Consider the following 27,206-nt stretch of genomic DNA (forward strand, 5'->3'; position numbering starts at 1 on the left):
TAATAAATAATAAATAATTTTTATAGTAAAGAATAAAAACAAATCTGAAGTGTCAATACCGCAACTGTCAAAGAAATGTTAACAATTTATGCCAAAATGTCAGCTTCGTTCGATTACAGTTACAGTGTGTTCCGAACAAATGTGCTTCATAAAAACGCTAAATGAAATATATTCTTGTGTATTTCTTTAAGTTAACATTAATAGAAATCTTCAAATATGATTTCTACACGTTTATAATAGAATATGTCTAGTGGCTGTAATTCCAGTGTACTCGGCAAAATGATTCTAAAAAAGAACACACCTACCGCCTAAATATTTCGTGTTGGTATCATGTGACGTCACGGGCTATGATGCGGATGACGTGCAATGGTAAGTATATTAGACGTAGTATACATACAGTTGAGCCTGCGAGTCTTTACCCGTGCGTCATCATTCAAAGCATACGAAATAAGTCAGAAATTTGCTAAACGCAACGGCAAGTGGATATTATTCCGATCACGGGTTATAGTATAAAATTTGACATTATCAAATAAATAGAATGTCAAATTTAAGTCTTGCTTTAAAATTTTGGTGCATAATTATAGCTACACTTGAACTAGCTTAATAAATTATTTTATTATCATTGATTAATAAATAAATAAACAATTTATAAATGAATTCAATAACATATTTTCTTTTTGTTATTTTATTCACTTTGGCGAAACCTTAAACACAAGCATTCAACTGTGTCAACAATGAGGATAGGTTTGTACGTTGTCAAAATTTATCGTAAAATAACATAAACTTATTACAAAATTTCTAACTCCAGTAATATAAAATTAATTGTGAAAAAAACTGTTTGTATACTATAAAAAACTTCAAAATGCAAAAATTCGACAAAATAACTGCAAAAACTTCAACAAACTGACAGCCACAAAAGTAAACAAACCAAAACATCAGAAATTGTACTTAAAATATGTGAAGACATCCCCAATCATCTTTCTTTGTACCTATCTCTTTTCAATGCACTGAGTCTAAATCGTTCATAAAAATATCATGTGTTTTTACTTGATAACAGGCGGCAGCTGGTTTGTCATTAATTTCATGCGTGGAAGAGAATGATGCTAAATAAAAAGTATGTGTTTTATCTCGCCAGGTATTAATGACGCACGGGCAAAGACTCGCGGACTCAACTGTACATATATTTCTTGATAAATAAAATACATAAATATTTAAATTTTCTATCATTCCATTAACTTTTTTACTAATAATAGTAAGAGAAAAGTAAAATTTTGCATAACATATTTATTTTAAATTATTTAAACAAATTACTGGATTAAATAAAAAATTCACAAACTAATTGCATTTTTATAATCTATACAACAAGGTACCCCAAATTAAAAAAAAACATCAATTTTCGTTGATTAGAACCGGATATATTGTGACTTTTATAAATTTGAAAACTTTTGGCATAGTAAAATCGAGAGGGTGCAAATCATTTTACATGTAAACTCTTTAGGTACATTTGGCGCCTTATAGACGGCTTATTTTTAAAGGAATCATTTTGGATTTTTTCTTTCAAAATGTTCTTGTTGCTTTTTCAATTTTTTAATGTTTATAAACAAGCCCACAGTGAATTTTTGAAAAATCAGGGTAACGCAACTTTTAAGCGTCGTGTCGTAGGAAATTGTATTTTTTTTTAATTCGTATAAAATTATTATTTTACAATATTTAACCTACTTTACAATATTTAACATAAACTTTTTAATCCTTAAATAATTTAATTTGAAAATTAAATTATCTAAACTCTCAGTTTTTAGGCAGTCAAAAAAATAGTTACAAGCATCGGGCCAAGAAATAATTAGAGATTGTTGTATACATATACAGCAAAACAACAGTTTTTAATATTAATAAAAGATGGAGAGAACAAGAAACTCTCGAAAGAAAAGGTTCTGGAAGACCAAAAATATCTACCGCTCATGAAGATCGTACTCTTTTAAAGAGATTAGAAGAGAATCCTTTTGAAGATGCAAAAACTGCAAGAATTATGTCACAGTTTCTGGGAAGAAAGACAACAACTTGGCGCAGAATTAAAGCATCGCCTCTTAGGTACCAAACTGCAGCAAAAAACAAGCTTCAAATTATAAATAAACAAGCTACTAATATTATTTCTTAATATTCTATTTAGACCTTAATAATTATTACAATTTATGAATTAACATATTTTTTTTCTCTGATTCTGGCCTTGGTTTAGAACTAGAACCTTTAGCCACGTAATTGTATAACTTATCACTAACTGAGGTGTAATGTGTGTGTTGAGTAAGTGTCTTGTTACTTTGCAAAGTCGACGTCATTGTCTTTGCAAAGAGACGCTAATTGTACCCGAACGTCTGCGGTCCCTCTGGTGAGTACCGATCCCACAAGGACAGAAAGTATTTTCATTTATTAATTTATAATAAATGAAAAAATTTCTGACCCTGGTGAGATTCGAACTCACTACCATTCGAAACTTTCGATCCAAAGGTTAGGCGCTCTTACCACTGAGCAATTAGCATATTATGTAATCAGTTGTTTGTTTGTTTATTTTATTATTTGTCTGTCATAATAAATATAATATAATGTCAGACCAATCAAACACACTGCTCAAAATGATCAAATCTTACAGAGTCGTATCAGTTTTTTTAGGAACCAGCTGTACATACATATTTAATAGTATATACGAGGTTTGGCTCTGACGATGACGAAATGATGATTCAGGAGTGCTTCTTGTAATATTCAAGTGTCTTGGTTTGTTTATTTCTAGTGCACCTTTACTGTAATATTAGTATAGTAAACAGCAATTATTTGGTTGATATATTGAAAATGAAACAGAATAATTTCATATTATAGCAGATTATTCTCTCCTATGTGCATTTCACACAATGGTAATTGAATGCACAATTCTTATGGATAAATATATTAAATGAATGTGCTTACCTTTTTCATTTCTTTCTGCATCTTTTGAGTTATCATCCATTACATTTGGCTCAAATTTCATGCCTTCAGTAGGTAGGAACTGATATTTTAAGTCATTTTCATTTACCTCAAATTTCAGATCATTATTGCATTGTTCTATCTTTATTTCCTTGGGCCTTACCCCTTTATCTATGTAATAAGGTTTTATTTGGTCTTCTAGTTCAGTAAATTCAAAAGATACATTTTCAGGTTCATCTTTAAATAAATCTGCCATATTTATATTAATGTTTTATTCGTGCGTATAAGTAGTTTGTATTCTATTTCAGTAATATATTTTTTTTTGTTTCACATCCATTTTTCTAAACTCTAAACCAAAATAGTTACCATAGTCCATAGTTGAAAGTACAAGTAAAGTAAAGTAAAAGATATGGTGTGGTAGTGGTAAAAGTAAAAGTCGGTAAAAGTAAACACCATAGAGAAAATAAAAAGAGGTTTTTTTTATTTCTCTATGGTAAACACCAGTGTTGCCAGATGAAAATTTTTCGTAACAGTAGAATAGCACATAAAAAAACAGGAGAAAACAGGAGATTTTAATAATTTTAAATAAAACAATAAAATGTAGTTAAATCGAACAAAATAACTATCTTATGGCTATTTTCAAGGCCATTAATTAAGTAATTAATTATTTAATTAATTAAGCAGTCAATAATAGAAGTGAAGCAAGACAGTCCATGACTAGTTTCTGACTGATTCGCATGCGCAGTTCCGTTTGCAAGCTCTTAAAAACGGAACTGCGCATGCGAGTCAGTCAGAAACTAGTCATGGACTGTCTTGCTTCACTTCTATTAATTACTGCTTAATTAATTAAATAATTAATTATTTAATTAATGACCTTGAATGTGATGGACTGTCTCCATGAACAAAGTTTAAATTCAGGTTTCACAAATGTTTAAACTTATTGTCTGATAACGCTAGATAATCTCTCAAATTTAATACCAACATACCATATTCTAGTGGAAAATATAACAGAAGATTTGAGATTGAAAACAGAAGAACAGGAGAAGAAGTATGAAAACAGTAGATCTCCTGCTAAAACAGGAGATCTGGTAACACTGGTAAACACGTAAGTAAAGTAAAAGCACAGAATAAATAACTATACAGAAGCGAAACTCCTGCCGAAAACGGTAACCTAATTTTCATGCTCATGTGTCAACCATAGATATATAATACTCTAGATTGCGTCCTCCGATCTTAAAATGGGTGACGGTTGCGACAGAGATAAATGAGCCTATTTGGTCGGTAGTCTCTTTTTAATTTAAGGGGAATATCGACGACCTGACTATCCCACTTTATCGAGTAATATTTGTTGACAGTTGGAGCGGGTGGAGACGAGAAATGGTCTTTGGTCTTCGGACGTGGATAATCGTGGTTCGAATCCCATACCAACTTTACCTTTTTTATTTTTATTTACTCAATATTGCGTTTATTAGATATTTTTACATCTGAAAAATGGACCTAAGTAAATCTAGCAGATAATAAATGTACCTATGTATAGTAAGTTAATATTGGAATACATATTTTTTGTGAACTGCATAGTAAAATAAGTCATTCGTTATTAATATAAATTCGTCCTTATTCGAATGATGTGAATAATATTTGTTTTGCTTCTACTTTTTTAAAAAATTGTAACAATAGTTTCATAAATAAAAATAATGTCTAATTACTTATAATTGAATCGGTCATTTCAAAAACAGCAAAGTCCACAATTTTCAGAAACTAACTTTTTGAGAGGAATAGACTCCTTTAAGATAAACGTTGTGTGCAAAAACGACACCAGTCCAGTAAAAACATTAGGAACAAAACTACAATATAACTCTGAATTTTGATGTCATCCATTTCATGCATCTTTCGACTATATAGTTAAGTTTTCTTTGCTCTTCTGTAAAATTAGGAATATGTGACTCGTGTTGTTTTTGAAATGACCGATTCAATTAATAAATCGATGGTACATTATGTTGATATTAATTATTGGTAATTTTTTACGAATATTTTTAATTACTTTATACTATTCTACCATTAACTTATTAAAAAAATAACATTGGCTTTTGTATTTTTAAAAATCTATAGGTACCTACACAGTTTTTCTTATTTGTTATATATTTCTTTGCATAGATTTATTTTAGAGATGTAATAATATCTAATAAACGCAATATTGATTAAATTAAAAATAAAAAAAGTAAAGATTGGTATGGGATTCGAACCAGGATTATCCACGTCCGAAGACAAACGACCAGTTCTCGTCGCCATCCGCTCGAACTGTCAAACCATCTAAAATACTCGACGACCGAGTAGGATAGTGACGTCGTCAATACTCCCCTTGAATTAGAAAGAGACTACCGACCAAATAGGCTCATTTATCTCTGTCGCAACCGTCACCCATTTTAAGATCGTAAGGCGCAATCTAGAGTATTATAAATCTATGGTGTCAACGTAAATAGTGTAACCTCACTTTTGCGACTGACGTGACAGTTGTTTATCGTTAAATTTTATATTTATATATGTTTTATTTTATATTTTATTTAATTTTACAATTAAATTTTATATTTCATATTAATTAATAACTACTTGTAAAAAATATTACCTAATTTGGAATGGTCTATTCCTTAGAACATCAAGTTCTATTCTGTAACTAGGGCTCAAGGTCAAATATTTCGGTCACCACAAAATCAATGGAAACGACAGTAAGATTCGCTTCTGTATGGTTATATATTCTGTGGTAAAAGTAACCAACACTTTCAACCACACTGTCACTATTGACAGTTCGTTGACTGATAGTGACAGCTGACAAAACACACAGACTGACACCACGGTTCTTATGAACATTAAGGGTGAGATTACGTCACGAGAGTTTATTGTCATTTGAATCGTAATATGATTTTTTTCGAATCCTGAGAAAACCAAGTATTTTAGAAAAATTAAACGCAGGATGCAAGATTACATTATTACCGAGGGCGGAAAGCCCCTTAGAATAAACAAGCAGATTCTATTGAATGAAATATTTGAAATTAAATATCACACTTCTCTTTTATTTTCAGCCCTGTAACTTATTAAAATAAACATTATAGAAGTTTTCAGGGACTTTCAGCCCTCGGTAATAATGTAGTCTTCCATTCTGAGTTTAAATTTTTCAAAAATATTTATTAGTTTTCTCAGTATTCGAAAAAAATTAATACAATAGGCCGTTCCAACATGCTGTCAAAATTAAATCAATATGGCTACTGGAAGTAAAACATAAATGTTATTCTATAGGTTCTTAATGTGTTTTAGATGTTTTTAGATCATTTTTGTTGTGTTTCTTTGTAATTTTGTGTGATACAAAGATTAATTGAACATTTTCACTGGAAGAATTAATTTAAGAACATAAAATGCCTAATTGCTGTTGTGTTTTGAAGTGTGGAATGCGAAGTAATCGTGATAAAGTTCACTTTTACCGCTAACCATCAGTGCTACATTTTAAACACAAAACTGAACTAAATAAGTTATCATCTGAGAGACAAGAACAATGGTTACATGCAATAAAACGTAAAGGTTTTACAAGCGAAATGAAAATTAAGAATGCCCGTGTCTGCTCCAATCATTTTCTATCTGGTAAGTTACAACATTAACGATTTTTGAAGATGTTAACATTTTAATCTTATAGGAAAACCAGCCGACTTAACGGATAAAAACAATCCAGATTGGGTTCCTTCAATAAATATGGGCTATAAACACAATGAAATAAGTTCCCCAAAATCTATAATGAAGTGGTATCAAAGGAGAATTAAAAGAAAAAATATTCATATTGAAATTATTTATAAGGCACTGGACTGTCTTAAATTCTACAAATACTAGGTGGGTAAATGATTTTAGACATTTTTCATTAATGGTTGTAGGTTACTGTTACTTCAGTAGATTTAAGACTTGTTTACACGGGTAGAGTAATGATGCAAGTACTTGATAGAGTAGAGTAACTCTACCTGTAAAAATGCTCAGCACAGTAGAATAGCTAGTAGAGTGTATAGTAGGAGTTAAAGTAGAGTGACTAGCAACATATGGCAAAGTAACTACTCTATGACCACCACCACTGCCAAAATGTCTACTCGGCTGCTCACTCTACCCATGGAACACACTCAATTATGGCAGAGTAGAGTAGGTAGGAGAGTACATGGGGGCGCTGTCATTCTGGCTGGAATTGTGTTTTGTGTAAATAGTGAAAATGAAGTTCACCGAAGATGAAACTTTAAAACTTGTAGAGCTATAATACAGCGAATACCAGTGTTTATGGAATTTAGGTAGTGTATACTACAGAAATAAAAGTATGCAGCAAGCTGCGGAGGATGAAATCGTCGAAAGAATGGCAAAGGGGGCTTTGGAGTAAACGAGCTCAAGCAAAAAATTAAGAATTTAAGGTGCACTTATAATCAAGAGTGTTTAAAAATACAAAAATTGGTTTCACTATACTAGCATCAGTACTATACTTGTACTCTCCTCATGTGAATGGTATCAAGCCATTTTTGGTAGAGTACTACTGCTATTCTACTCTCCTCAAAACTCTACCCATGTACACAAGTCTTTACAAACAGTGGAAAATGAGGTAGCTAGTAGAGTAGTAGTAGAGTAAAATATACTGGTTTAGCAAATTACAATGTTTTAAGGTGATACAGTAGCGATCAACAGGTAGCCAAACGCGTTCCAAGATTGCCGCTGTAATTTTGAATATTTTTTCGAGATATTTGGCACATGTATTCGTAATATAATAAAGAATGGCGGTACAGAGCCCAATTTGAAAAATATATTAATATGTGGAAATTACTCTGTAATTAAACAATATTTAAAAAACGAGCCTGTACCACCATTAAGAAAAACAAAAAAATACACTTTCTTCAAATAAACTTTTTTATCCTATGCCTAGATTTTGTGTCATTTTGGAACTACTAATGAAATAAAAAATTTTAGTATTACGAATACGTATGCCAAATACAGTCGAACCTGCTTATTGGAATAGCCTTCGTGCCAAGCAAAAGTATTCCTATAACCGGTATATTCTAATAGCCGATCATTGGTGGCCAGTAGAAACCTTTCGGGACCTCAAATTTCTATTCCTTAAAGCGGGATATTCTTTTAAGAGGTATTCTAATAAGCGGGTTCGACTGTATCTCGAAAAAATATTCAAAATTACAGCCGCAATCTTAGAACACGTTTTCGCTACCTGTTGATCAATACTGTTTCCTCTTAAGATAGTTTTAATAGTTATTTATGATATAAGTATTAAAAGTACAATTTTAAGACACGCATGTGAAAGTTAACTTGAAAAAATAATTTTATTAATGTTTTGACTTCCACATCAGATGTCATTGTCAAAATACAAAATATTCATTATTATTAGGTTTGTTCTAGCAAACAGTCAAACTAGTCAAAAACCGTCAGCAAACAGTTGGTCAGTGAGAGAACATAATACAGTCACCAGTGCTATCCCCCTCTACTCACGCTGGTCCACTATTCGCTGATGGTTTCAAACTGTTTGAAACTGATGCTAGAACAAACCTATTATTATTATGCATATCATTATCTGTAACTAATATTTCTTCTGATTGTTAATTGTAAAGGATAGAAAAATTACCACTTTAATTTTTTTTAGAATCAGCTGAGAGAAGTGATGTACAAAAAAACTAGGAAGGGAATGGAATATGTGGCTACGAAAGGCAAAAGAAATGATTACAAAGCAAATGTGACACATTTTTTTAAAAATATGTAGGAATATCAGTAAACTACATTAAAAATGTATGAAAAGATTTTGTGCAATAAAAATGTTTATATTTATCAAGGATGTATTATTTGGTATGGCCACATATTGTCAGTGATGTAATAATACATCCTAACTGTTTTTTCACGATTTTTGTAAGAGAGACTAAAAACTTGTCTTAGGGTCACCTCCTGTTTCCATATGATATTTTTTGACTTGTTTTGTAGTAAATTAAACTATCTATGAACTACAAAACAAGTCAAAACTTACATATGAACACAGGAGGTGACCTTAAAACATGTTTTTCCATCTCTCCTGCAAAACTCATGAAAAAACAGATAGGAGGTATTGTCACACCAGCAAGGATATACAGTGATGAGCGCCATAATAACCGGCAAAATAGCGCAAAAGATGGGCAACATATTTAATTGTGAGATATAAAGAAATGAAACTAGTCAAGCTGGGAAATTTAGCGAAATTAACCTTTAAAGTTATGTTATATTGATTGTTTCCCACCTTTACACATATCAGAGGAGTATGTCAACTAAAACTGTGACAGTGGTAGTTTCCAAACTCATCTGATACGTCTGAAGGTGGGACACAATCAATATAATCTAAATGTATAAGTTAATATCGCTAAATTTCCCAGCTCGACTATTTTCATGTCTTTTTATCTCACTACTTAATACATCTTTTGTGCTATTTTGCCGGTTATTAGAGCGCTCATCACTGTATTTCTGGTATATCCAGGGAATGTCTAAAAATATATTTTGAATGTCCAAAGAACATTCGTGGACATTCATGGAATGTTCTAATAAGACATTCAGGTAATGTTTAAAATGCTGACACAGGATTTTCCTGGGATGTTCAAGGAACGTGTTTTTGGGGATATTCCAGGAATTTTTCAATGTCTGTGTACCTTCTATGGACATAATATATCTAATTTTTTGGTGTTATTAGCGCCGCACTCCACTTGCGATTTGTAATCAGGAAGATTGAACACATTGTTTCAAATACAAGTCAATCCATTTGTGACTAAATAATCATGGATTGACTTCTATTTGAAAGAATGTGTTCAATCTTCACGACTACAAATCACAAGTGGAGTCCGGCGCTTAGGGCTACTTCCTCTTCGATTATGTATTATACTACAGAAATCAGGAACTTTCTAAATATATGTATGCATCTTGGCCATCAAACAAATTCTTCCAAAAATTTTTTTAAGGGGTTACATAGGTCTTGTGGGTAAAAAAAGTGACTTTTTAAAAAAATTATATCTCGAAAACTAAAATTTATTTTTATTTATAATTGGAACATGTAAAAGTATAGTACTTAAGGTAGTCTCAAAAAAAGTTTCATCCAAAAATATTCATTTTTGTAGAGTTTAAGTTTTTTTGCGGTGGGCAGCATAACTAAGTCCAGTCTCATCTGAAATCAAAAAGTTTCTTGTAGTTTATACCTCTGGCTAGTAAATGAATGAAGGAATTAAAAAAATGAAATTTGAAGATTTTACATAAGTTTAAACACATTTTTGACCCCAATATTTCTCATTTTTAAAGTAGTTTTTTTTTATAAAACAAAAATGACCTCATCTAATAAAAAATCCTTCGTTCATTCACTAGCCAGAGGTATAAACTACAAGAAACTATGATTTCAGATGAGACTGGACCGCTGCTGCTCACCGCAAAAAAGGGCTGTTGTCGAAAAATTGCAGTCAACTCTACAAAAATGAATATTTTTGGCTGAAATTTTTTTGAGAGTACTATACTTTTACATGTTTCAATTATAAATAAAAATAATTTTTAGTTTCCAAGATATAATTTTTTTAAAAAGTCACTTTTTTACCCGCAAGACCTATGTAACCCCTTAACCCCAGCCTTTCCATGCTGTAGCAAACTTAACAAATTGTTGATTTCAAATTGTAACAGTTAAGTTTTACAAAGTATGCTGCCCTCTTGTATCTTCTGCGTTATCTTCATCATACAATTACTTCATCTAAAAACTTTCTGTGATATATTCGTTTTGTTGCTAAAATTATTTCCTGATCCATGGGTTGAATCAGCGATGTTGTATTTTTTGGCAAAAACATACAACTAAAGTTGCCATGTTTTGATCATAGAATATTTTCAGAGGGATGAGCAGGAGCGTTGTCTAATCAAAAAACATTTCACCTCTTCCGGCAGATTCTCAGTTTCTTCTCTTGAAATTTTTTCACTGCAGGTACAGTCGGAAAAAGATTGATGTGACCGTTCATGGGTATTCTTTCATTTTTCCGATTGTACAAATTCTTTAAAAGGTCAATTTTTGAAGATATCTGGGGTGAACCACTATGATGAAATTATTTATTTTTATAGCTCCACAATTATATACAAATCCTACCTCAAAATATTTGTAAGAATTTAAATTCTTGAATGCCTTCATTTGTTGACCTGTGTAAAAACTATTACTAAGCTCTAAATACAAAAAAAACTAGGTATGTCCATGTAAGTAACCATGACCAAGTTGTTACCCTTGAAAAACTTTTTCTACTGTAGGTTAACTCATACCCCTTGAGGGAAAATGGATCTATATACCAACAGCTTTTGAAAATATTTACTTATGTTTATTTATTCACTGCTTACAACTAAATACAGTCGTTAAAGTACTTCTACAGCTAGAAGCTATACGAAGTCAACAGCAAAATGTTCGGAAAATACAACTATAAAAAACTATTATACAACGATTAAACTATTATATAAAAACAATTATATAAACCACTATTCTATAACAACAATAACTATTTTATAAAAAAACTATCAAACGTAAAAAACTCAAAAAATTCAATGCGGTACAAATATAAGAATTTCAAATGTTTGCCCTCCAGCTTTCAATTTAGTGTCATAAACGTCAAAGTCTTGAAATGGCCTATTAAAACACATTGAGAATTTTGACATGCGTCAAAGTTTTGTATTAACTCAATTCTAAACTGTTGAATTCCAGCTTCCCTAATAATTATTTTACATCAAAAGACATTAGAAACTATTTGAAGAGGATTGAAATCTGTATTGGAAATAACTGTTAAAATTGGTCTACGTAATTAAACATATTCCAAAATGTTCTAAAAATGTAATACATTTTAGTTTTCAGCCCAAACTTAGGCCACACACAATGCAATAATGTTCACATTTTTGAACTTTCAATATTTTTATTTTATCATCTATTGTTTAAAAACAATAAGTTGATAAGATACCCTCAGTTGCGGAGAAAGGATTAATAATAAAGATTTTTTTATTCAGTCAATGGTGTGAGCACTGTCAGTTAAATAGTAACGTGTGGCCTTACTTTTACACACATACCTATTGTGGCAAATGTATCCTATTTTTCAAAATTTTGGAATGCATTTAAATCGTAGAACAATTTTAACTTTTGATTTTAATACAGATTTTAATTCTCTACAAGTATTCTCTCATGACTTTTGATGTAGAATAATTAGGGAAGCAGGAATTCAACAATTCAGAATTTTACATTGAGTTTCCTATGGCCCTTTTTACGATTCACCACCCATTATAAGATAAAATGTGTACTATTTGTCTTATTATTTCATAATAACACAAATAACACACATATATACACAATAACACACATTCAATGATCGAAAATAATTTAAAAATATGGGAATGTAAACTCTTGTGACGTAAAGTTAAAAATATAAGTCTCCCCACCACCGTCGGACAAGACAACCGTAATAAAGTATTATAACCGTGGACTGACACCAGGGCCGGATTTACCATTTACCACTAGGCCGACAAGGCACTGTCCTAGAGCGCCAAATTTGTTGTTCGCATTGTGTAGCATTAAAAGTTTAAAAAATATAAGAGGGATGATTTAATATAACCCTTTTAAACATAACCATAAAGGCCGCGTCTCACCATCAAATAATTTGATCAAACTCCGGAAGTACGTCAAAGTGACGTCACAATTGCAGTTTTTTTGAAATTCTAAAAATATGTGCTCTCACTATCAGTCTAGTTTGATCAAATTTTTTGTATTGAGTTGTCTAACTTGTTTGTACTTTATTTAAAATTAAAATTTTTCATTATTATCCACAATGAACACTCAGGATGTGACGTCACTTCCTAAACTAACAAAAAATTTTTCTAGAGAAAAAGAGAGCAAAAATGAGAAGGACAAGGCCGGCCCGAGTGTTTTATCAGCTAAACTAGTGGTTGAAAATGAAGATGGAGCAGTAGAGATAAGTGAAGAGGACAAAAACGAGCAAGCTACTATGTGATAATGTCGGTTCTGATAATAATGACTATTCTTTACATTTAAATTTGAATGTGGTCCTGCAAACTGAAGTATATCTGAAGAGTTAGGTACGTGATTATGTGGCTAACACGGTGCATCACAAAGCCGGCAACCAACTTACACATCATCAAAGCGGCACTATCCATCAGATAAAAAAAAGACAGGTATACACAAGATCATAGAATATTGTAAATAGTGCAAAAGAACACTAGGGTATTTAACACTTAAGTTTTTATTAAAATAATCAGCAGCGAAAGCCAAAAGTTGATCGATAATGGGGGGGTTGGGGAGGGGTCAGATCAAGGCGTGGGCGCCAGAAATATTAATGCCTAGTCGGGTTCAACATGTAAATCCGGCTCTGACTGACACTGGTACACAGAAGACGCACACTGGTACACAGTACATCGCCACAGCATAGAAAACGCAACAGCAGTGACACACTAGTAGGCGGGAAAAGTTCGCGCACTATTACGGCGCAGATCGTCGGCCATTTTGTGCGTAGTACCAGACAATGTAGAAAATCGACAGTGTTGCCGATTTGTACATAATTATCAGATTTACTTAACTTTTATGACATTCTGATAATATTAAATATTTTTTAACATAATTTTATACGTATGCCTGTAAGAATTATGTCAATAATTGGGACATAACACAAAATATTGACGATGAATGGCGATTGTATTGTTAATCTTTTGGATAAATTCCAGAAATTATTCAAAAAGAATCTCTCACGGGTAATAAAGTTGGTGACATCGGCAACACTGATGAACCAACACATCACATCACCACTGAGATGTACTACGCGAAAAACGGCGACCCTGTACTTTTCAACTTCAAAGGCGGCATCAGGGAGTGTCCTTGCTGGTTTCGTTTATTATGCCGTGACATAGCTCTCGACTCTAGAGGGTAATAAAGTTAACGCGAAATTACACGGTTCACTTTTGCCTTTCAATTTGGATGAAGCAACCAAATAGGGATGTTCACAAAAAATTAAAGTCATTTCAAACATGTAAAACGATTAAGAAACACCCTAGGAATAATTGTCCAAAATTTCAACAAAATTGAAAAAGCCTTTCTATAAAAAATCTTTATTAGAAATCTAGCATTATTTTAAATTTCAAGAACGCTTCTCTATTGGCCTGACGTCACTAGTTGCATACCCCAAGCGCGCGCCATTCTCATAGTGTTACTGTTTACCTGTTTGACGTTTCAGGTCATTTTATTTTGTTCTCTTCTTGTTTTATCAGGGTTAAAGTGGAGTTTTATAGTGAATTTGTTTAGTTTAAAGTGGATAGACTGTTTGTAAGGACATATTTTGGGTTTTACAAAAATAAACAAATAAAATGGAAGGTTTTCAGAAAGCCGATTCGTATAAACTACCGACTGTAGTGTAGATGTAACAATGGTGTATGATTTATTGGCATCTTGTAAAAAAAATAAATCTACCACAGCTTCACTGAGTGTATATTCCATATAATTTTCAATATCTTCTTTAAGCTAAAAAAATAAATGCTTAATACTCCACAAAATAAAAATAGAGAAAGTTGTATGCATGCATTGTACGCATGCATATTCGCAAAATTAAATTCCAACAGAGGGCGCTCAAAATTTCAAAGATGGACGACAACGCTAGGAAAACAATTCATTTTGTCATTTGAATTCACACTTCTAAAACGTTAAATTAAACTCATTTACAGGAGTGTTTTGCCAAAGTAACCACTAAGTTTTGCAACTAAGACATCTTATAACTTAAAGACGACTCAAAATTATGTTTAATCTGTATGCATTCATTAAAATTTGATGCTAACTACTGATTTGTTTTTACCTTCTTTTCATAAAAAAATCTGGCTCCCGATAATCACACAGCGTTCTAAAAATTATTAATCTATCTTAGGATTTCTAATTTTGTTTTTAATTTAATTAATAGGTGCACTACAGCTTATTTTACACCGACAGATAACAATTTTTAATTAAATAAAAACTGGAAACTTGGAAACTAAGTAGGTGAATTTATTTTATAATAATTGTGTTCTGGAAATTACGAAGTGGTCGGAATATTTTTCATAACAATGTACATTCTATGTACAGAATATATACTACATTTGATTCATTTATTTAATTTTGCAGTCGCTTAAACATTAAAAAATACTACGTTTAATACAAACGTTAAATTAACAAAATGTGTGATTTGGCATTGGTTAATTTAGGTCATTACGTAGAGTATAATAGGAATGAATACTGAGGAACACTGCAATAGTTTTTTTAAGTCGAAATTATTGTTAATCACAACATAAACTGACCGCAAATATGTACACAAGTTAATGGCAAAGTCAATGTTTTCCTTGAGTTGATGCTTTTCAAATTTGCCACCAGGCGTCGCCCACTTTGCGGTTCCTCGCCAATTGTATACATACATTGGCTGGTTATTACTTTACCTTGGTTAGGTGTATTAAAAATATTTTTATTCTTCTTCATGTGCCTTGTCCGTTGTGGACGTTGGCTATCATCATGGCAATTTTAATTTCATTTGAGGCGTTTCTGAATAACTCGATCGATTTTTGTCCAAATCATTGGCGTAAGTTTTTAAGTCATGAGTGTCTTTTCTTCCGGGTCCGCGTTTGCTCTCTATTTTACCTTGCGTTATCAGTTGGAGTATACGATATTTATCATGCCTCATGATATGACCGAAATATTTAAGATTTCGTTTCTTAATTGTAAAAGAGATTTCTTTTTGTTTTCCCATTCGACGCAATACCTGTACGTTGGTGTGGGTCGCGCAGGATATTTTGAGGATACGTGGGTACACCCACATCTCGAATGCCTCTAGCTTTTTCATTAATGTTTCCATTATTGTCCAGGCCTCTGCGCCATATAGCAAGACCGGAAATAATAACATTTTACCAGCCGCATTTTTAATGGGAGAGATATTATGTCGCAATGGGTGAAAATATTTCTCATGCATGCTGTTAAATGTTGCTATGTTCTTTTCAACTCTAGATCTTATTTCGGTTGTTTCGTATTTCGAGTTGACAACTGTTCCAAGGTAAAAAATATTTTTGAACTTGGGTATTATACATTTTCATTTCAACCAATCTTTTCACTAAATTATTAATGATTTTAATATAATATAAAGTCATACCTACATCCACATGTAGTTATTTCAAGATTTACTTTTACTGTATGTATTATTAGAATCCCGTTTTTAGGAATATCCCAGTTTAAGAAATACAAATTTGAGGTCCCGAAACTTTTTCATTTACTCTTTAAGGGGGTAGGTGCAAAATCTTGGTCCAATGCTATTTAAATTCATTCATTTTTTTCGAATCCTGAGAAAACTAATAAGTATTTTTGAAAAATGTAAATGCAGAAAGAACAATTACATTATTACCAAGGGCCGAAAGTCTCTGGAAAACTTCTATAGTGTTTATTTTACTAAGTTAGTTCTTTAAGTTAGTTATTTTAAGTTCTAGCTGCAACAAACCATTTCTTTTTCTGTTTTAAATTGGCTGGAACGGTAATAAAAATCTTGTCAGAACTGTTTTTTGATGTATTTACACACCCAGGAACAAAACACCACTTATTTGGCTTTATTTTTAATAATTAAATACGTAAAAAACTGCGCACATTCAAATACACTGAGTAAATAAGTATACAAAACTAGTCGTCGATCAAAGACGTTACGACTGCTGACGTCACAGACCGTAGCCTCGCTGCAGGGTACCGTTTTTCTAGCCTCCAAGAAAATCAACATTATGGACTCATTTATCTTAAAAAATATACATTTTTAAACAGTTTTATGATTGTTACGTTTTTATATACCTTGTAATCTATTGAATTTAACTATATTTAAAAATTAGTGAACATCCCTATTGATCCATATAAACATAAAAGTGAATCTATATTTTGAGCACTGTAATCTGATGCATGATACTATAAATACCGTTTATGCACGACCGGACGGTAAGGTCAATATTATGTATACATTTGGCGGGCGTAAAGTGCCACTTTGGCGCCCGTGGCCTTCTTTATCGCCCGCCGGACGGTAATGTTAGATGGCGGGTGTGGTTAGTGAAAAACAAAGTTTTTATTTATTGTATTTTATTTTAATAAAAGAATTATAACTTTAGCAATCAAACATAAGTTTCCTACATCTATAATTTTATATTATAACACAATTTGAATAATTATTTATAGAAATGTTAGGATTTGCTACTTTGCTCTGTTGTAAGTTGCTATGAACTTCCAATAACTCCGTATGATTTGTGGAAGGTGCATGCCCAAAAGAATCACCATAATAAAAAATTATGAAAATTTTTTTAAGAAACGCTTTTCTTTAGTTACGAGTGACTAAAATTAAACATATTATAAAAAAATCAACTAAAAAGCAACAAATTAAAAAAAAATAAAAAAAAATCTAACACATTCGTCAAAGAAAAGCATGGAGCGTCTTCATCGAATAAACGGTTTTCGCCCCCCACGCTTTTCTTTAACGAATGTGTTACGATTTTTTAAATTTTTTGCGTTTTAGTTGATTTTTTTAATAATATGCTTAATTTTAGTCACTCGTCACTAAAGAGCGTTTCTTAAAAAAATGTTTTTCATAATTTTTTATTTTTAAACGCTTTTCTTTAGTTCAATAGTTTGCGTCAAATCTTTAGACGTTAATTTGACTGCCTTTTCTTCAATGCAAATGAATGAAAATTTGCAGACATATTGGGAACAATACACGAATAGTCAATAAAAATTTTTTTGTGTTTATTTTTTTTGTATTAATTGTTTAAATAAAAAAAAACGATTTTAATGGAAAATGCTTACATTCTCTTGTTTTTTACAATATAGAAACTTGAAACTTTTACGGATTGTAGCTAATGATATGAACTATACATAATTTCACTTTTTACGTTAAGCTTCATAAATAAACAATTAAGTTTCAAATTTTTTGCCGATTCCGACTACTTTTCATGTTTGTACATCATGTTTTATACATATTTTAATAAACATGACGATATTTTAATGTTTGAAAAGTGTAAGACTAAAAAGTAAAAAATAAAAAAATATGAAAAATTTTTTTTAAAGAAACGCTTTTCTTTAGTTGTGAGTGACTAAAATTAAAAATTTAAAAAATCAACTAAAAAGCAAAAAAAAAAATTTTAAAAATCTAACACATTCGTTAAAGAAAAGCGTGGGGGGCGAAAACCGTTTATTCGATGAAGACGCGCCACGCTTTTCTTTGACGAATATGTTAGATTTTTTCATTTTTTTTTGCTTTTTAGTTGATTTTTTTATATTTTTAATTTTAGTCACTCGCAACTAAAGAAAAGCGTTTCTTAAAAAATATGTATAAAACATTTGTACTAACATGAAAATAAGTAGTCGGAATCGGCAAAAAATTTGAAACTTTATTGTTTATTTATGAAGCATAACGTATTTTCATTCCTGGGGAAGTATGGAGAGCATTGGGAGAGACAGGAACAACGTGGCTAGCAGGTCTATTTAATAGAATTATGGAAGTCGGACAAATGCCAGACGAATGGAGAAGCAGTATACTGGTACCTGTTTACAAAAACAAGGGAGATATACAACAATGTACAAACTACAGGGCTATAAAACTGCTTAGCCACACCATGAAAATATGGGAAAGAGTAATTGACAGACGGATACGTGAAGAGACCGAAATATCCGAGAATCAATTTGGCTTTATGCAGGGTAGATCAACAACAGATGCAATTTTCATTATAAGGCAGTTGATGGAAAAATACAGGAGTAAAGAAACAAACGCTCATATGGTATTCATTGATCTTGAGAAAGCATATGATAGAGTTCCTCGAGAGATTCTGTGGTGGGCACTCAATAAGAAAGGAGTCCCTGGTGAATATGTAAAGATTGTGAGGGATATGTATGAGGGAGTAACGACTAGTGTTAGTACAGGTGTGGGAGAGACTGATAAATTTCATGTGAAAGTAGGATTGCACCAAGGCTCTGTGCTTAGTCCGTATTTATTCTCATTAGTTTTGGACCAGATAACAGCGAAACTACAGGGTAACATTCCATGGTGCTTAATGTATGCTGATGATGTCGTGTTAGTAGGAAATAGTGAAAGAGACTTAGAACAAAAACTGGAACAATGGAGACAAGCTCTGGAGGAAAAAGGTTTAAAAGTTAGTAGGACAAAAACAGAGTATTTGGAATGTTCATTTAAAGATGGAGTTAATACAAATAAAATGGTATCTTTGGATGGTGAACTGATTGTAAAAAGCAATAATTTTAAGTACCTGGGATCGGTATTACAGAGTAATCGAAAAATAGATGGAGATGCATGCAGTAGAATTAGGGCTGCATGGATGAAGTGGAAAGAAGCGAGTGGTGTGTTGTGTGACAGAAAAATTCCAATGAAGCTGAAGGGAAAATTCTATAAAACAGCCATAAGACCGGCTATGATGTACGGAACTGAATGTTGGGCAGTGAAGAAGAAAGAGGAACAACGAATGCATGTGGCGGAAATGAGAATGCTTAGATGGATGAGTGAAGTGACAAAGAAGGATAAAATTATAGCTGAAGTGCAGATTCCTGGAAGGAGTAGGAGAGGAAGACCAAAGAAAACCTGGGGGGAGACGATAAGGCAGGACATGTTGGTAAAGGGGATTGACATTGATATGACCCTAGATAGAATTGTGTGAAGAAATGCAATTATTGAAGCCGACCCCGCATATGGATAAGGCAAAGAGAATGATGATGATGACTGTTATTGCTTCATTCCAGTTTTCTGGTATTATTTTCTCTTCAAGTATTTTGTTCAACAGTATCTGTAAGGTCTAAGTTTCTAACATAGGATGGTTTGAATTATTTTCTGTTGCCATATTAATACTACTATTCTCACATGAGATCTCCTGTAAACGTTCTTCACCTACATGGTTTTGTAAATGTCTCGATAGGTTATTGTTCCAGTTGAATCGCATAGAACAAAATTTGCACCGAAATGGTTTTCCACCAGTGTGACTTCGCATATGATTCTTCAAGGTAGATAATTGTGTAAACTCTTTGAAACAATATTTACACCTTAAAATTTTTTTCCCAGTATGAAATTTAATATGTTTTTTTAAAAACGTTTTTGTTTTAAAACCTTTCAAACAAATTTCACATTTATGTGGTTTTTCACCTATTGTCTGATCAACTTCTGGAGACATACCGGAACTAGTATCACATGCGATTTGTTGCAAAACTGTTTCTTCTGTATGTAGCACCATATGTTGAGTTAATTGATCACCATCTGAAAATTCTTCAGAGCAAATGTTACATTTGAAAATTGTTTCTTTTATGTGGCATTGTAAATTTTCAATGGACCTATCTATTTGTTTAAATTTTAGAGAATCAACAATACGTTGCTGAGGTTCTTCATTGTGTACAAATTTATGATGCGTCAACTGATCATTTTCTGTAAACACTTGGGAACAAATATCATAATTGAACTCGTCTAGATGAACTTTTATTTGAAGATTCAATGTTTGTGGATCAATAAAAACTTGTCCTGGAGAATCTGTTGTATGTGTACTTCTGTGCCGTATGCATTCGTTATTATTACTGAATTTTTTATCACATTCAAAAGGTTTGTCCTCAACGGGTTTCTGTGGATACGTACGTAACATGCCACTTTTTTCTTCTGTGTGCAGCCTCATATGTGTAGCCAAGGTGGTACTTTCCGTAAAATCCTCAAAACAAATTTGACACTTAAAAGAATTTTCAATGGTATGTGTACCTTTATGTGTGAGGCATTGATCATTATCCCAAAACTTTTTATAACAAATATCACATTCAAATGGCTGGTCTCCAATAGTCTTTAGTTCAAATGGTTTGTGCGTACTTAAATGTCTTTGAAATTCACAGTTTTCTGTAAACTGCTTAAAGCAATATTCACATTTTAGAAGGTTTTCACTAGAATGTAACCTCAAATGTCTATTCAATCTACTCTTGTTTCTGAACTGTTTTGGACAAATTTTACATTTGAAAGGTGTCTCTCCAGAATGACTTCGAATATGGTAAATGAGAGATGTTTTTGTTGTGAATCTCTTTAAACACACCCCACATTCGAAGGGTTTTATTCCTTTGTGGTTAAATAAATGGCGATTAAGACTGGCGTTTGTTGTGAACTGTGCAGAGCAAATGGTGCATTTGAATGGTTTTTCCTCGGCATGCACCAGTAAATGAATTTGAAATTTATAGTTTCCTGTAAACTCTTTAGAACAATATTCACATTTTAGAAGGTTTTCACCTGTGTGTAACCTTGTATGTTTGTTCAATAAACGGTTGTCTCTGAACTGCCGCGGACAAACTTTACATTTAAAAGGTGTCTCTCCAGAATGAGCTCGAACATGATAAATCAGAGATGCTTTTGATGTGAATCTTTTCCCACAGATTTTGCAATAGAACGCTTTTATGCCTTGGTGCAACGTTGAAAAATGACGGTGAAGATTTTGCTTTTGGTTGAATTGTTTCAGACAAATTTTGCATTGGAACAGCTTCTCTCCTCGATCCTCCAACATATCACCAACCACACTATCATTTACAACAATTGTAGAATGAACACCTAAAACAGTATATTGATTTGCAAAAGCTGTATAAGTCTAAATAAATAAAATTCATATAATAAATAATCATTTCGTTGTGAACAGAAACAAGAGCCGACTTACTTTAATTAGTTCAGAGGGCGCCAAAAGCACTTAATTAGTTTCTACCCTTACTGCGGTTTCCTCAGAGAGCGCATATTTCATTCTCTCTGAACAACGAAAATTCAGGCCGCCAGCCTTGTAGCCCAATAAACGACCGTTTTGGAGTGTAATTTCCAGGGGCAACTCCGAATTGCATGGAAATTTGGATTTAGGTTCTACTTACCCTCCACTTCAAAGTTGAATTTGTGCCGTTGGTTGCTTTTCTTGGGGGGTGACATTTACCCCTTCTCGGGGGGTGAAAAACGGGTCTTTAAAATAAGGCCGGAAATGGATAAATTGACTAATTTTAAGCACTTTTTGTTCTATAAAGTTTTTTACGTAAGTCGATACTTTTTGAGTTATTAGCGATTTAAAATGTTGATTTTTCGACAAAAAAACTACGTTTTCATACCGTTTTCCCCAAATAACTCAAAAAGTAAATATTTTATCGACTATTTCACTAGACTGTTTTTAACTAATAAAACGGCATAGCAACGCATCGTTTTCTACTGACAAAACTCCTTAGCGACGTGATTTCTCAGCGACAAAATTATGACAGATCCGTCACGAAAGTGTCTGGTAATAACAAATAAATAAAGATTATATTATTTCGTTGATATGGTGCATTAATTGTCTCGTGAAATAGTCTTGTCGAATATCATTCGAGAGAAAATTTTTACCGGCAAAATTTTCTCCTGGTTTCATTTAAGTTCGTTGCCTTTTGGTAATTTTCGCTTATGAAATTTTGACAAAATCACTCGACTGACGTCTCGTGATTTAAGGTAAAATTTAATTCGCGAAAATTGCCAGGCAACAAACTTTCATACCAGTCGAAAATATTGCCGGCAAAATTTTCTCTCTTGTTATATTATATACGAAAAAAATATTTTTGGCAAAAGTGTAGCCTATAAAAAAAGAACAAAATGGTCTACCAGTAAAGTCTACAAATTGAGTAGTAGCAAAGTTGTAGCTCATGCAAAATACGTTCTTATTCGTCTAATTCCAAATCGAATAATTCAACGCGAAATCACCGAAGAAAGAAGAGTTTTTCGGGAAAACCTTATTAACATTTTTAAAGTATCGAAAAAAGCTTATTATTTTGTTTTTTACAAAAGTTTACAGCATCAAAAATAAACGAGTTAAACTTGAAAAAAATGTTGGCCCCTCGTTTTGGTAAATAAAATCGTGAAAACCTCCCCCTATTTAGCACCCAAAATGAAATTATTCGTTTGGTTTTACCATCTATTTTAACTGTATGTGTATTGTTTATATGATCTGTAAGTTTGATTGGTTTGAAGTGCTTATTTTTGAAAACATTTGGTTTTATAATAAAAAAAATTTCTAAAAATTTCATTTTTTCAAAATACACTCAACTCCCGATTAACCGGGATAAAGTAGGGTTAAGGCTTCCCGGATACGTAAGCTCGTGGTTAATCCGCAAAATACTATAAATTTAACAGGCAAGGGTATTACGAGTTTATCTTTATTTTTTAAAATATCACGCACTGTGCTATCGCCAACATTGTACTGGTTACACATCTGTTTAACCGTGGATCCACGTTCAATATTTTGAACAATGTCCAACTTTTGTTGGATCGTCAAAACAACACGTTTAGTAGCGGTAGCCATCGTACGCATACTCTGTGTCACACCAAGTCACACTCCACTGCTGTACTGATTGTGGGGTGGGCGGGGCGCGCGGGTGAGAGTGTGTCGACGTATCGGGAGGTATATGAGGGGAGGGGTCTATGACCTTGAGAGGGCCCGGCTGCCGGCTGGAGATAAGTGACTCGCCTACTGAGCTTCAAAGGACCGTCTCCAACTGCATTTTATATTTACGTATTTTTTCTGAAACGCGTCCTGGTTAAGCCGCATCACGGTTATTCCGATTACGGTTAATCGGGAGTTGAGTGTAACTTAAAAAGTATTAGTGATAAGAAAAATCTTAAAGAGTAAAAAAATGTAGGTTTTGCTATTATAAATATGCTAGTTTCATTTTGTTTCTCCGTAAGACAAAAATTGGTTAAGATATGGCTGTTCAAAATTTGCATACACTCGTGATTAGTGACCCATTCAAGCTTTCTCAATTATAACCCTTTCAAAAATAAATACTTTAAACCGGTGAGACTGACAGATCATATAAAAAATAGATAGGTAAGTAAATTGTTTGTAAAGAGGTAGCGATTAATTTCATTTGGGGAGCTAAACACGGCGATATTTTCTAGATTTTTACAAAAAAAAGAGGGCCAACTTTATTTTGAGCGTAACTCGCTTATTTTTAATGCTAAAACTTTTGTTAACAATTAAAACAAAGCTTTTTATAAACACTTTATTAATTTTTCGGTGATTTCACCTTGAAATATTCGATTTGGAATTAGACGAATAAGAACGTATTTTTCATGAGCTACAACTTTGTTTTTATTTGATTGATAGACTTTAATGATACACCATTTTTTGGGTTTTTTATTAACTACACTTTTGCTAAGGATTTTTTTTCCATAAAATATTTACTTTTTGAGTTATTTGCGAAAAACCGTCTGAAAACGTAGTTCTTTTGTCGAAAAATCAACATTTTCAATGGCAAATAACTCGAAAAGTATTGATTTAGGTAAAAAACTTTATAGAACAAAAGTTGCTTAAAATCAGTCAATTTATCAATTTCCGGTCTTATCTTGAACGAATGTTTTTTGTGTAACCCTCTGGAACGAATGTGTCACCCCCCCCAGTAAAAGCAACCAACGGCACAATTTCAACTTTGAAGTGGAGGGTAAGTAGAGCCTAAATCCAAATTTTCATGCAATTCGGAGTTGCCCCTGAAAATTACACGGTATCGCCGAATTTCCCGTTTATTTACTGGGCTATTGGTCCACAAACTAAAGATCATGATGCCATGGATGCCGTGCTAAATACGAACGAAAGTTTTACTTTCAATATTAACAATATTAAAAATAAAACTTTATTAGAACTAATCTTCTGGTTACACCATTGATGGCTTCAAAATTTGCAAGCCAACAAATTGCCGGAGCTAATAGGTCTGGATCCCGCGTATGAAAAAAAAGTTGATTAATAGCAAGCTGAAAATTTGTTAATAGCTTAAGGGTGTCTAGTCGAATAAACTTTGATATGTGTGAACACTGGAACAGGGGTAGTTTTAATTCAGGAACAGGTTAAAAATTTGGAACGGTCACAGCACGAAAACGGCACATTTATTTTGTCCGACAGAACAGACTTAAACTCTCCGAACAGAGATTAAACTCTCATGAAAAAATCAGACTGCTATTTATTACCTGTCATAATTCCTGTCATTTGACATATTCTACATGTTCCACTCATTAAAACGCCCATTTGGTGATCAATAGCAGTCTGATTTTTGCATGAGAGTTTAATCTCTGTTCGAAGAGTTTAAGTCTGTTCTGTCGGACAAAATAAATGTGCCGTTTTCGTGCTGTGACCGTTCCAAATGTTTAACCTGTTCCACAATTAAAACTACCCCTGTTCCAGTGTTCACACATTTCAAAGTTTATTCGACTAGACACCCTTAAGCTATTAACAAATTTTCAGCTTGCTATTAATCAACTTTTTTTTCATACGCGGGATCCAGACCTATAAGAAGACCGAGGGAGATCTAAATAGTTGCATCTACACGCCTGTAGAGCACGGTAAAATTCTAACAAAGATTCCCAATACGCAGAATAAGAGTAGAACTAATAAAAATAATAAATAATCAAGTTTTAGTTTCAATATTAACACTGATAGTCCATTATTTCACGGTTTTTGCTCTAAGTTTTAAAGAACCGCTTGGATTGACATGAAATTTGGCATACTTATAGCTTACATGTCAAAGAAAAAAAGTGATATTGTGCCGATGTGTGCTTTTGCTCTGGGGGTGACTTTCACCCCCTTTTGGGGGTGAAGAAATATATGTCCCAAATAAGTCCGGAAATGGGTAAACTGACTAATTTTAAGTAACTTTTGTTCTATAGAGCTTTTTCGCCAAGTCAACACTTTTCGAGTTATTTGCGAGTGAATATGTTCATTTTTCAACAAAATAACCACATTTTTAGACGGTTTTTTGCAAATAACTCAAAAAGTAAGTATTTTGTCGAAAAAAACGTTCTTAGTAAATATATAGCTTATAAAAAAGTAAAAAAATTGGTGTACGCTTTAGGTCTCTGATCTCGTAGAACCAGAGTTATAGCCAATGAAAAATAGATTCATATTCACCAAATTTCAAATAGAATATTTCGACGTGAAATATCCAAAAAATTAAGCACTTTTTGGGGAAAACCCATTATAACTTTTTAAAAGTGTTTAAAAAAAGCTTAATTTTTGTTTTTACAAAATGTTTCTAGCATTAAATTTAAGCAAGTTACGCTCAAAACAAAGTTGGTCTCTTTTGTTTTTGCAAAAGAAAATCGGGGAGACCACCCCCTAATTAGCAACTTAAATGAAATTAATAGTTACCGCACCACAAATTATTTTACTTGTATTGTGTTTATATGATCTGTAAGTTTAATCGATTCAAAGTGCTTATTTTTGAAAAAATTTGGTTTCAAAAATTTTTAAAAACTTAAATTTTGAAAAATATGCTTTTTTTCAAAATAACTTGTTAGAGATACCAAAAATTTCGAAAAACAGAAAAAGTCAGATTTGCTTTTCTGAATATTATGTATTTTTTGTTTTTCTGTTGACAAAAATTGATTAAGATTTGGTGTTTCTAAATTTGCATACATTCGTGATCAGTGACTCGTTCAACCCCTTTTAACTACAGCCCTTTCAATAATAAGGACTTTGAACCGATGAAACTTACAGATCATATAAACAATATATACACGAGTCAAGAAACTTGTGAAGTCGAACTTGTGTTCATTTAAGATACTAATTAGAGGGTGATTTTCTCGATTTTTTTAACAAAACCAAAAGGGACAACTTTATTTTGAGCGTAACTTGTTTAATTTTGACGCTAGAAATTTTTTTTATAAAACAAAAATGAAGCTTTTTTTAAACACTTTAAATAAGTTGTAATAAGTTTTCCCCGAAATGTGCTTCATTTTTGGTTATTTCACGTTAAAGTATTCCATTTGGAATTTGACGAATATTAACCTATTTTTTATTAGCTATAACTCTGCTTCTACTAGGTGTAGAGACGTGATATATACACCATTTTTTAAAAATTTTTACAGGCTATATTTTTGCTAAGAATGTTTTTTCGACAAAATACTTACTATTTGAGTTATTTACGAAAAACCGTCTAAATGCGTGGTTATTTTGTTGAAAAAATGATCATATTCACTGCCAAATAACTCGAAAAGTATTGACTTAGTGAAAAAACTCCATAGAACAAAAGTACTTAAAATTAGCCAGTTTATCCATTTCCTGACTTTCTTTGGACGGATATTTTTCAACCCCAAAAGGGGGTGAAAACCACCCCCAGGCAATAAGCACATATCGGCACAATATCACTTTTTTTTCTTTGACTTTTTGGCTATGTGTATGCC

At 32.4% G+C, this 27,206-nt stretch overlaps 1 protein-coding gene and 1 long non-coding RNA gene across 5 annotated transcripts in view; one reads left to right on the forward strand and one right to left on the reverse strand.

Annotated features, from left to right (window-relative positions):
- LOC114328936 (zinc finger protein Xfin-like) overlaps nt 1-27,206 on the reverse strand; it is a 129,883-nt gene that overhangs the window by 32,814 nt on the left and 69,863 nt on the right. For 2 of the 4 annotated variants that reach the window (XM_050651638.1, XM_050651648.1), the window contains one exon: nt 17,108-21,587. The exons of 1 other annotated variant lie outside the window; for it this stretch is intronic. In XM_050651638.1, coding sequence (XP_050507595.1) covers nt 19,819-21,587 — 1,769 coding nt within the window. In that variant the 3' untranslated portion in view covers nt 17,108-19,818. Of the gene's footprint in view, nt 1-17,107; nt 21,588-27,206 lie in introns of those variants that run through there. One more of the 4 variants, XM_050651641.1, reaches the window with a different exon arrangement.
- LOC126885252 (uncharacterized) lies at nt 5,777-8,793 on the forward strand. The gene is made up of 3 exons (XR_007698357.1): nt 5,777-6,582; nt 6,635-6,825; nt 8,612-8,793. It is a non-coding gene; the product is annotated as an uncharacterized LOC126885252 (long non-coding RNA).

This window comes from Diabrotica virgifera, chromosome 1, assembly GCF_917563875.1.
Source record: "Diabrotica virgifera virgifera chromosome 1, PGI_DIABVI_V3a".
Classification (NCBI taxonomy): domain Eukaryota; kingdom Metazoa; phylum Arthropoda; class Insecta; order Coleoptera; family Chrysomelidae; genus Diabrotica; species Diabrotica virgifera.